Source organism: Physcomitrium patens, chromosome 1 (genome assembly GCF_059467195.1).
Source record: "Physcomitrium patens ecotype Gransden chromosome 1, ASM5946719v1, whole genome shotgun sequence".
Lineage (NCBI taxonomy): Eukaryota > Viridiplantae > Streptophyta > Bryopsida > Funariales > Funariaceae > Physcomitrium > Physcomitrium patens.
Window position 1 is genome coordinate 29,366,641 of NC_143410.1, and position 12,173 is coordinate 29,378,813.

The following is a 12,173-nucleotide window of genomic DNA, read 5'->3' on the forward strand; positions in this document are numbered from 1 at the left end:
AATTATTATAGTCGTGGAAAAACCTAGAAATATTTTTGGTTGGTTCTCCAGCCGATTATTCTCATTAAATTCTGACAATTTTGAAAGTCACTCGGATAACTCTTTGACCAGGATGCACCGCTGGTGTTCTTAGAAGTCAACAGAGGATAATAGCTCTCAACAGACCAATGTTAACTTTGTCTGTTTGGACTGTAACTGCTAATTTTGTAAGCTCATTTTTATTCACATGTGGTTCTATTGTTCCAGTATCAGTCGGCTGCTGTGTATGGTTCCGCCGAGTTCCGACAAATCCTGTTGAGGCTGAAGTTTCGCCGTATTCTTCGCCGCAAGTTGCACTTCAACGCCAGCAGAACTCGGAGGGCACACGGCTCATGCTGTGTGTTAGAAATTTCTCTATCTTGAAGGCAGTGCTCTGCGTCGTTGATTCCACATATCACTATCTCCGACTGATCAGTTTCGCAAGTGCGACGGTATTTTTCTGCAATTCTTTTTCAGTTGCAGTAATAGCCATCAGCCGGTTTGGATTCTTACGGCAATTTCTGTCGACATCCGTTTTAGTTTAGGTCTTTTTGCTAGTTGCGTTTTGCGTAGCACCTTCATCTTCTTTGAACGAATCACGTTCTTGTGGAATTTGTTGACAGTTTCATCGATCTCAGTGACGGCCAGGTCAAGGACGTTCATTCACGGCTTTTAGTCAACCATCTGGGTTTTTCTAGACTTCAGGACCATTAGGTTTGCTGCTGCGAATGGCGTAGTCCAGCCAGATATTGCTCCTCGGTTTGTTCCAGAATCGCAGCCTACATCTTTCTGCAGCAGGTCAGGAATATTTGAGCTTTGCATACCCCCGAAGTACGTGTGGATTCGGGATTTGTGGCCAAGGTGAAGAAAACTGGTGAAGATGCCTTACGGCGAGTTGGACGTCTATGTGGAGGGTGCTTTGGGAATCAAAGACTCCTCCGTGTTTGGTTTGTTCCTTATTGTTCCTTAAGAGCTGCCTCTTCTCCTGCCTTTCACTGTTGTTCACAAGGGTGCACCAGATGCCTTGGATTTTTAATCTGCAATTGTATGGAGCTTCACGTCACTTTTCAAACCATTAATCTATTGAAATGATTTGCAATGCAAGTCGACCGTCAAGCTTTGAAGCTAGTATCCAGTGACTTAGTTTGACGGTAAACGACTTGGCCCAATTGATTCTCTTCATGTCGAGTTGAAAGATAATGATCGGACCATTGTTTGAAAGATTCGTGAGCGTATAGGAAATTTTCGGGTGTGTGCAGGGAGAGGAACTCCGTATTGCACCCTTGCGATGGGCAACCAGACATTTAGCAGCCCTCCTGTTCCAGGTTCTCTCACCTCACAAATCTTATTGAAGTTAGGTTTCTCGATGCGTGTCATTCTTGTGAAATACAGATATATTTGACTTGCATTCTCTTTTACTCATCATTTATTTCTAAACGAGTTGCTAAACCTGCGTCATGCAGCGGGTGGAACTCATCCATTCTTCAACACAAAATTCCAGTTTCAAGTTGACAGTGGAATGGAAGAGCTTTATGTTACTGTCTTCGGCAAGAACTCGTTGACCGATGACAGCCTTCTCGGTAGCTGCAGGTAACAATCGAACCATAGCCCTCGATTTGGAACAACTAATGAAAGAACTTTCAACCACCAGATGTTTGATGGCTTCAGATCCGCAATGTACTTATGTGGTCTGTCCCGTTGTTCCAAGACAAGCCACAGCTTTGTGAATACCCACTGGACATTTTAGTACCTGATTAGGGTTTTGATTTGCGCGGCTTCACTGATGATTGTGTAAGAACCTGAATGTCACGATGACCGCGTCAAAGGTTCCAGAGCATTCCTGCTCGGAGCGCGTATAAATTTGCACCTACAGTCTCTCTCAAGAACAATGCAGACCATGAATTCCCACTCCGACTGCTAGACCGTTCTTCAGAGAATGCTACATGAAGGTTAGAGCTGCCCAAAAGGAACGGTGTTCGAATTGTTTTGGAACGAGAACAACCCCGAGCACCATTCCTGAGATCCATGAACTTAGAATCTAACCTAGTTTTTATTGCTGCTGCAGAATTGTCTTCCCAGATGTCTTCCGAACCACTCGCGAGTTACCTGTTCAACCATATGCTCTAACGCGTCCTTCGGGAAATCCCGGTGGTGAAATCCGACTCTCCCTCACCTTCACAGCTCTACCGGTAAGCGCGCCACATCTGTGATGAACCTCATTGCGAACGACTTCAACACATTTCACTTGTTTTAATTCTCGCCAATTTTTATGCAACGATTGCTGATTGCTCCTGGCACTCACATTTTTCAGAGACCACAACCTAATCTGCAACCCAGACCTCGAGCGCCACATGGGCCACATCCTCGCCCAGAATATCGCCCCGATCCTCCACCATGGGATCACCCTCCGCAAATTAGACCTGCAGGCCCTGTTAGACCACGCCCACCCCCACCCCCGCCAGCGGCAAGCTACTTTGAACCAGAGCCGGGCTCACCTTACGGCTTTGTCCATGGTTCTGATACACGTTCACCTCGAAGTGACTATGGACCGCAACCATTTGATCAACCACGACTGCAGTACCAACAGCACCTGTTTCCTGCTCCTCCTCCATTAAACGAAGAGGCAGTGTCTACCTCTGAGAGCTCTGAGAGCGAATCAGAAGACAATTCGCGTCCTGCTCCCGTCCATGTACCTCCGCAGCAACAATACCAGTCCCCGGGACCTCCGCCGGCTGAATACGGCGGTCCCGTCTATGGACCACCGCCTGCTCGTGGGCGCGGCTTGCGCCCTAGAGGACGCGCGGGACCTGTACGACGTGTAGGTCGTGGTGCTGTGAATGCATGGATGGAGCATGGTGGGGAAGATAGCGACGGATCCAGTCGGGGAGGATCCAGTCGGAGAGGAGGTGGCGACGACGGGAGTGTTGACGGCTCCACCGGCTTTGTCGATACGGCGAGTCAGAGAACGCTCAAGGATGGGTACAGTTACGACGATGGAGGCGCCAGTGTTGAGTACAATTCGAATTATGAAAAGGAATATGATGATGGACATGGCTACACGGATGGCCCAGGTGGTGCTTCTGGATCTGAATTCATACCTATGACAAACGTAATTCAGCCTCCACCTCCAGGGCGGGGTCGTGCAGGACGAGCGGGACCTCCAGGAACTGGACGAGCGGGACCTCCAGGAACTGGACGAGCGGGACCTCCAGGAACTGGACGAGCGGGACCTCCAGGAACTGGACGAGCGGGACCTCCAGGAACTGGACGAGCGGGACCTCCAGGAACTGGACGAGCGGGGCCTCCAGGAACTGGACGCGCGGGACCTCCAGGAACTGGACGCGCGGGACCGCCGGGTTCAGTACCGCGAGGGCGTGCGGGACCGCCAGGACCAATCATGCGAGGGCGTTCAGGACCGCCTGGATCAATAGCACGGGGGCGTGGACCGCCGGGACGCGCCGGTCCTCCAGGCCGAGCTCCGATGCCAGGGGCACCTCCGCCCATGTAACGAAGACCGGCAAGGTATTGGTTGTAGGAAGTATGAGTAAGTTCGAACTTATCTAAGTTTGAAACGTAATCCCTAATGCATTGAAGTGTAGGCGATTGATCGATCGATCGATCAAGGTGCTCGGAAGATTGTCGACGACTGAAATTTGACGATGACTGCGCCAGTGATCGACGGAGAGTGGAAACAGTCGGAGCTTTGTACCAGTCCGCAACCCACATGTGAGGGGAACTTGGAAACGGACACACTCGCTATTGAACGTGAGGATAAGTGAGGTGCATCATATTTTCAGGGGATACAATGTGGCGTGATCTTTGGGGATCGCATCCTTTGAACAGACACGTGATTCCTGTCCTTTCAAGACTAGGACAACCATGTTCCAACCCCACTTGGATGCCATCACCGATGAGGCGCTGCCTTGGTCTGTTTCCACCAATTAAACACTACTTACTTTGATTATTAATAAACACACTGAATCTGCATCGCTGTAGCTAATAGTGCGGATCGAATTCCGTAGGATCAATTGCCACAGTTAGAGCTGCAAGGCGCTTTCCAAGTGTATCAGTGGATTTTCATGTCAAAATAGACATCCTCTCCTGTAGAGGATCCCAATTTTTCTGTAAAGATTCTTTACTTGATCGTGTCGCATTTCAGTGTGCTTTTCAGTCCGAGGAACGTGATCTATATTCCGTAATCCAGAGCGTTGTGTTGGAAGTGAGGAGTGTTGAATGGGGGATATAACCTGGACCTAGTGTTTAGCCATGTTTCACCTTCGGCGGCAGACGCTGCCATCGAACAGGAGGGCCAGCACTCTTTTGAAGAATCCCACAAACAAAAAAGCCTCGGCATGGCAGCGCTTCAGCATCAAGAATCCCACCGAATTCGAGGATGCGATCCTGGCAAGCGGCTTGGGCTTGCACCCCGACTTCATGATTCCCACGCGGTCGCGAAGAATCTCAAGCCGGATCATGAGGTTGGATGCGCTGCGGTTGCTGAACATGGGTCACATCAACGAGCGCTACCACGAGGACTACTTCCATACGCCCAAGAGACGCAGCCAACTGGTGGACGGGATTGACCCGGACAAGGTGCGGAAGGAAGTGCCCAACTTCCCGCTTCGGCAGGTGTTGAAGACTGCCAGGAGAAGCTTGCAGCCAATGATGGTAAAAGTTCGACTAGATCCGACTCTAGAACCGGGCGGGCGTCACTCAGCATCCGCCGCCCAGCACCTTCTTTCCTCCACAGGTAGCATCCAGGGTGGATTCTTCACAGTGGATCAAGGGATTGGCACGGCAAGAGCTTCCTCCCCGAAGCGCCAGGTGACTAGCTCGTCTACTAGTTTCTTCGCAGTGTGGTTCTTAATTGTATTCCCAATTTTTTTCATTTTATGTTTAGCATGGTTGATGAACTGGTTGCAGTCGAAATGGTTCTCGGAAGCAGCACCTATGCCAGATGAGGATCCCAGCTACATACTCTCTCTCGTGAAACAAGCCGGTATCAAGAGCGGGGCCGCGGTGAAAGTTCCAGGTATGCGCATAAGCCGCACACACGATTGAAGTTTTCTCCGCGTAACAGCCTGTTGAGTTCTCGACTTGAAATTCGACCTGTGAACAATTTGTGCACTTGATCAACAGATGAGACTAATGTCTTTTCACCGATTGCTAAGAGGCTGAATAAACGAGCTCAGAAAGCGACGATCTGGTGATACCTCACATCTCCTGCCAGACATGCCAATCAGTGTTGTGTCCAATTGTGCTGTTGAAATTCCATACTAGAATCAACTGAGTGTCTGTAAGTGGTCTCTTCAAGAACCATGAATTATGTACTCCAGTTTCAATCCTAGTATTCCTTGGTTGTTGACCAGGGCGGATTCCGTAAACCCTGAGGTAAATAAGCCGTTGAAACAAGTGCCATTGGTAGGGGTTGCAGCTGCTGCTCAGAAAGTCCATCAGCAGCTTCAATTTGAACCTCCTCCTACACCTGGTGAGAGCTTTACAAAGAGTGCAATGAACTGAAACTAGCTGCTTGATAAAAATAATTGCTTTCAATCTTACTGAAATAAGGTAATTGGTAGTTACTCATTCATGAATGAGTGTTTAACCTACGTGTGTGGAGCCAAATGCAGAGACCCCTTGGCCCACAAATACGTACTTGCGAATGCAGCCGACCAAGGACATGCGCTGCTCGGAGAGAATCACTCCTGAGCAACAGAAGCTACACCTTCAAAAAGGTTTAGGAACAGGTAAAAAGAATATCGTCGCAAGTCAGTTCTTTCAAATGCTTCCATCAAGTTGAGGTGGTTGCAGCTAAGCTGAGTGCAGACCATTATGGAGTCTGATGAGTACTCTTTGCCTAGTTAGGAGCAAAGACACAAATGCTGGACTATGCAACTAAAGCGGAGTCGTTGCGACGCCAGATGGATCCTGCTAAATACAAGGAGGAAGCCAGATTCTATCTATGCAAGGGCGTCTTGCATGACAATGCCCAGGTAGAATCCTGTTGATAACTTTCCAAGTTTTGCCAGTCCTCACTTTGAAACAAAACATGAAACCTTGAATATGAAGCATTGATTTTCAAAGCGAGGTTTCTGTGCTACCAGGAGTATCAACTAGCAGTGGACATGTATATGAAGTATCTGGATATATGCGAGAGGTTAGACGACAAGGACGGGCAGGCTCTCGCCCACAACTTCATCGGCTGTTCCTACCAAGAGAAGGAAAACATCAAACTCGATGCCATAGCTAAGTCAAGACTCGACAAGTCTGCCAATTTTGAAATTCCAGAGTCCTCTATTGCTGAGGTATGATTCAGCCTCTTGGATCTCTTGTGAGCACTTGTGAATCTTGGTTATCATGTCTGCAGCTGATCGAGTCAATTCGCGATTCACATCGGAAGAAATGAGTTCACGTTTGTAACTCACTTTGTACTTCGTTTGCAGTTTGAGAAAGCATTGGAGCACCACAAACTAGCATGCGAGAAGACCAATGTCGAGGGGAGATTCATCTGCTACACTAACCTAGGGCTGCTTTGTTCCACGCTCTCAATGTGGGCAGAGGCTGGGGAGAACCATAAGGTAATGGTGAAGTCGGATGGTCAGTTTTTCATGAAATCGGTCAAGCTTCACATTGATATGTCCAGTTAATATTATACATTTGATTGTTACTTACTATCGTAAGCATTTGTTGTTCAAATGATGCATTCAGAAAGCGTTGAAGTATGCTACAGTTTTGGAGGATTCAAGAGGACAATGTTCTGCAGTAGGGAACCTGGGGTTCCTTCTGTACAAGTGTAAGAAGTATGATGCTGCCAAAGCTTGCCTTAAGAGGTGACACCTCCGCCTTCACCATCAATTACATGACCGATTGCCTCTCCTTTCCACTTAACCCAGGAATTCAATTGCTGTTTGTAATAGTACAGAAACTTTTGTAAGCATCAGTGGCGATTGTGTGGTCTGCTACAGGTACGTTCAAATTTGCAATGTGATTAATTTCATTGCTGGAACCGCTAGAGGTCACTTTTACCTAGGTGACATAGAAGCTCGACAGAAAAGGTACGTATTATTTTTTCTAGACACGTTGTGGTTCCGCATTCCGTTCTTTATGCTTTTCTCTGCCACATAATACCATGTCAAATTTTGCTGCTGCATAGTTACAATTAGCGAAAAAAGCGGTATGCGAAGCGATTTCTTTCTACTGAAATGCTCAGGTTCGCAAGAATGCGAAGCACTGAAAGGCGGCCAATAGGATGTTTTGAATTTACTTTTATGGCTGCAGGTTGGCAGAGTACTGTACTGTTGACACTGTTCTTTGCGATTCTCTTTCATATGTAGGTACGAAATGGCTTTGGTGGACTTTAAAAATGCAGCACGTGCAGCTGAAGAGTGCGGCGACACGACCATACAGACCTTGAGTAAGGTGCAGATAGGAATCTGCGAAGGTGAAAATGCTTTGAAAAAGTTAGCAGAGAATGTGGATTCGCAGAGCATCTTCGAGGCTGCACTAAACGACATGTAATTGAACATCCGAGTTGTGACGAGTGAGGTTTTGTGATGAATTAGTATGCATAGAAACAAACCCAGAGTTTTGATACCCAACGATTAATTAGTGAAACAGGCAGGAAGTGAATGTGCATGACGAACTGATTGCACTCCAATTACACCCCCCTGGGGGTCAAGCTTTCAAACAGGTAGAAATGAAACTGGTGAGAAATGACTCCTCATTTCATCGTTTATTCCTCAAAATGTCATGGTTTTGCTGGAGTGTCTTGCTTGCTTAGCAAACCATAATCAGCTTCCTCCATGAAAAGTCTTGTCGACACAGTGCTTGGGTAGAAGTGGTTGGCCCACTGTGCGTACATCCTTTTCTCTGTCCATTTCACAGCATTATTGTTGCTATCCTCATCAGCTTGTGCCATAACGCCTCCAGAGATGAGTTGCTCAACTACTCACTTTGTAACGGTTGTGAAAAGTAGAGGACCTGAAACTAACTTCTCGTTGGGTACCATAGAAATGAATGCTTAAGATTTGGGTATAGATTTCATAGTTTTGCAAAGGAGGGTTGGAATGATTCGAAACTACCTAAGATATAAGGATGGCGAGTTGTACTCATATTCATAACATAATATCAAAGAAGTGCCAAAGTTGACAATATGAATTGTAGTTATGAAATTTATATCGTGTCATATTACCTTGTATGAAATTTTCTCCAATTCTGCCACAAAGATAATTTTGGCACTAGAAAGGGGTTCTAATTTGAAGTTTAATCCAAGATGTTTAATGTATGGGTAGTCTAACCAGTTGTTTATTTGTATGTCAGAATGCAAGTTTAATTTTTAAAATAAATAAACACCTTCTAGCCTAGAAATTTGAAGCAAATAGCATTTATGAAAATAATTCTAGATTTTTTCCTGTCCTGTCACTTTGAATCTTTTTTTTTTTTTTTTTTTTTTAAATTTCTTAGATTTCATAAGTTTTATAATTATACACACTTTGGAACCACAATAACAACACATGTTGTTATCTACTATTTAAAGTGCATTCTTTACATTAAAATAATGTAGTTAAAGTCTAAATTAAAATAAATTGATGTGATGGTTCGAAATAAAACTATAAAAAAATGATTTTCATGCAATAATTCATACTTTCCAAAATACACTTTCCTACAATTCTTGATTGATTTAACAATTTTAGTTTCAAAAGTAAGGAGGTTGAATCAATTTTAGTAAAATGGGTGGAATTGGAGCCTCCTTATTTTTAGTGATATCCATTTAAATATTATATTATATTGTAAGGTAATTTTTTCTCTTGGTGGGACTTCAGCTTTTTATATATATATATATATGTATATACATACTTGGATTGTTTTTAAATCATGAAAATTTAATATTAATATATGTTTTTTTGTGATTATTTTTTTCTCCATATATGGGATTTTAGGTGTTGGATTAATGATCATAATTTTGTATCTTTTTCTTCTCTTTTCTTTTCTTTTTTAAAATTTATTTTTCAATCTATTTATATTGTTCAGATAATAAGTATCAATTGACTTGAATGTATTGTAGAATTGTTATAGCAGGTGCTTTTTCTACTCAATTGAAATAATAAGAAAATATAATACATGTTTTGAAACAAAATTATAATGAAGTGATAAAAATCCAATTAGTGTTAAGGAGTAATTACTGTAATAACAAAAATAATTATTATTATTCTTTTATCATTTCTTTCTGGTTTTATGCCTAGATGTTTTTCAGGAGTATCAAATTTATACGATTTTAATGTGTTTGAATGAAATGTTTTTAATTCTAGAGATAAATTTTTGAGATTAAACAGTTCACTCAACAGCCGTCTCACTTGTTCACAATTCCAATTCTATCTTTCAAACCCTAATTTCAGTCATTCTGTCTTTGTAGGACGAACGCTTTGCAATCCACGGAAAGATCACAAGGAGGGTCAATCCTTAGACCAAGCAGATGCAGCAACAAGACTCACAAACACACATACACACTCACCGTGCATAATAGTGAGGAGGTTGCACCAAGTTATGAGCAAGCAAAGTTGTTACTGAGAGTTTGTACAATAGAAATCACCTATGAAAGGGCCACAGAATGCATCAAGAGGAAGCAGTGGTAGAATCTGTTTGTGTTTTCTGTTCTACAGCTGCACCCTGAAACATGCGTTTTTGAATCCATGTCGCGGCGGCGGGGAGGCTGAGGCATATCATCTATCTTCCGTGAATCTGGCCCATGGGGTTGTAGCTATTTTTGTGAGCTTCGGGGCGCCCTGGACCGGCAATATGTGGCTGCCCTGGTGCCATGTAGTTGTTGTGTCCCATATGAGCACCCTCCGTGCCGTAGGAGGCTACCAACACTGCGTCAGCAAGGATGTGACCCTCCATAGCATCCAGGACTCTGTCTCGCGATGGCTGCAAACATGAACCCATGTCAATCGTGCTAAAATTGAAGAGGATGTGGCTATCGCCTAACTGAAATGGTTTGTAGCGTGGTTTATAGGACGGTACTACGTGGTGCAACTCACCTTCTTGGGAACCTTGAGCGCGGAGTCAAGCGCGTAGAGATGGAACTCGTAACGATGTTCGGTGTCTGACGGGATCGGCCCACGGTAACCCGTTGCTTTGAAATCATTCGGACCTTCCTGGATTTGGCTGGCATCGTCGCGCTCGTCGTCTACATCCTTGGTTGTGAAACCCTCTGGCAACCCTGCGCAGAAAAATCGGTCCAATATCAACGACTGAAGCACTAAGATTGTGTGCAGTGGATCCGAGTGCGTGATCTCATTGCGTGAAAAAGATCAGGGTACCTGACTGCAGGCACAGTTTCCTGCGTAGAAACTTAACAAAAGAAACAAACAATACTCTTCGTATTCGGAGTGCATTGACGGGAGGTATTGCAGCATGGTATTGTCTTAACTGCTCTAAGATCACAAGTACCGACACACGCTGAATGGTCGTACCTTTCATTGTAGGAGGGATGTTGACGACTACCCTGCGCGATGATCAACGCAACAGCAAATGAGTATCAGGTTGCTGAAAAGTAAAGCGTAGTCAAACACCGGAAGTTAAATAAGGCAAAAAGTGAGTGCGAATACAACAAAAACATTAAAGACGTGGCCAGGATGATCACACATTCATCGAAGCTTGACAAAAAGGACGAGAATTGATTGAAGCGGGATGTAGAAAATTCCAATCCTAACGTTGTGTAGCGGGCGTGTATACGATCTAGCATAACGGTTCACTGAAGTAGCCGCAGGGGTATGCGATCAGAGCTATGACTGCAGTCCGACGATGAAGTATGGCTACCATACATCTTGAAAATGTCAAGTTTTTTGATAGTTTTCCTTCAATTAATCACGTGACCTGGAATTATGGAAATGAGGCCAAGAGGACGTACCAGTGCACGAACGGGTTGGCGGTGGAGTCGGCAGGGTCGACAGAACCGAGGTCTTCCATGATGAGTGCCAAGCAATTTGTCCCCTCCGGCACATTGTACCATTCCACCGGGGGCGAGACATCCTTCACTGCTCCTTGGCCAACTTGAGTATACTTGCGCGGAATTCGTCCGCCATTACTGATCGCGCTACTGGTAAGAATCAATGTTCCTTCCTCAGCCATGATGTTAATGAACTCACACCACAAAAACCTCTCACAAACTAAACCCTCGCCGCCCAATTCAGGAAAACACTGCTCGGAGGACTCTCTCCCGAAAAGCAGTTCGTCGAATACCAAATTCTACAAAACAAGGCTCGATGGAATAAGCCCTTTACAACACGGTCACTCTGTCTCTCAGAATCGATCGACGCGAAGCACAAGGAGATGAGTTCCTGGGGCGTTGGTCCTCATCTTATGCCACCCATGAGTTTGGGATCCATGTCAGAGAACATTACGTGGTCCTGTGTCGAAATGACACCAGGCAGTTTTCGGATAGAAACGCAGAGATGGGCGCCACGTAACCGACATACGTGCGTAGCAGCTCTGGGTGAGCTCAACTGAATTCGACGAATGTTAACAAAGAGCTCCATCTCGGTGGGCCACGATCGGCGCGGGGGTGGAACGCACGCACTGCTCCTCTCCAATCTGGAACATCGCGGCCCCACAACGGGGTGACATACCAATCGCGACTGGATGAGTTGGTAGCCTTGCTGATTATAATATCTGGCAGAGACGGTATTTCTCCATTGAGGTTCCTTGCCTTCGGCACTCATGTTAATCCCTTCGATTTGGCGTGGTTTGTATCAGTGTCCAATCCTAAACAACTCCACATCCAAAGGTCGCTTGAAATGTTTAGTTTATGAACATGAAGGCAAAGTGAACTTTAAACTAGCTTTAGGGTTTTGTAATCGTTATTTTTGGGGTTTTTGAGTTTCGGAGATAAACACGTGTGGGTGGCCATTCATTTGGTTTCGAGTATAAATCTCTCCTTTCCGACAAGCTTCAGAACAGTTCGGACTCTGACGTGACTGTAGACCCCGTGGGGCTTCTTTGTGAATCGGAAAGTGGATACGAGGCTGGTGGAATGGGAGTTGCTGCGAAAGAACGCGATTCTGGGGACGCAGAATGGCTCTTCCATTGATGGAGATAGTCGTAGGGAAGAGATTTTAGAATAGAGTATTCAGCAAGGGAGGCCCCTCAAATGGATA

General features: G+C 45.3%; 3 protein-coding genes across 6 annotated transcripts; 2 read left to right on the forward strand and 1 right to left on the reverse strand.

Moving 5' to 3' along the window:
• The first annotated feature begins 190 nt into the window (after positions 1-190).
• LOC112279970 (uncharacterized) lies at positions 191-4,147 on the forward strand. Of its 4 annotated transcripts, none has more exons than XM_024514815.2 (6): positions 225-470; positions 642-965; positions 1,278-1,343; positions 1,482-1,608; positions 2,084-2,207; positions 2,330-4,147. In XM_024514815.2, the coding sequence occupies exons 2-6, from the start codon at positions 899-901 to the stop codon at positions 3,524-3,526; spliced, it is 1,581 nt and encodes a 526-aa protein (XP_024370583.1). In that variant the 5' UTR covers positions 225-470; positions 642-898; the 3' UTR covers positions 3,527-4,147. The 4 variants fall into 4 exon arrangements, with proteins under 4 accessions (XP_024370576.1, XP_024370583.1, XP_090111880.1 ...); XM_090255754.1 differs by having other exon boundaries at positions 336-470; positions 657-965; XM_024514808.3 differs by having other exon boundaries at positions 191-965.
• Positions 4,148-4,284: 137 nt separating this feature from the next.
• On the forward strand, positions 4,285-7,827 carry LOC112279964 (uncharacterized). The gene is made up of 11 exons (XM_024514796.3): positions 4,285-4,842; positions 4,942-5,050; positions 5,158-5,224; positions 5,388-5,506; positions 5,649-5,765; positions 5,884-6,011; positions 6,123-6,323; positions 6,462-6,596; positions 6,727-6,848; positions 6,984-7,073; positions 7,353-7,827. The coding sequence occupies exons 1-11, from the start codon at positions 4,285-4,287 to the stop codon at positions 7,534-7,536; spliced, it is 1,830 nt and encodes a 609-aa protein (XP_024370564.1). The 3' UTR covers positions 7,537-7,827.
• A 1,732-nt stretch (positions 7,828-9,559) lies between these two features.
• On the reverse strand, positions 9,560-11,338 carry LOC112280025 (uncharacterized). Its single transcript, XM_024514937.3, has 4 exons — positions 10,928-11,338; positions 10,491-10,522; positions 10,056-10,237; positions 9,560-9,942 (listed from the first exon to the last, which is right to left on the reverse strand). The coding sequence occupies exons 1-4, from the start codon at positions 11,146-11,148 to the stop codon at positions 9,742-9,744; spliced, it is 636 nt and encodes a 211-aa protein (XP_024370705.1). The 5' UTR covers positions 11,149-11,338; the 3' UTR covers positions 9,560-9,741.
• Positions 11,339-12,173: the final 835 nt, after the last annotated feature.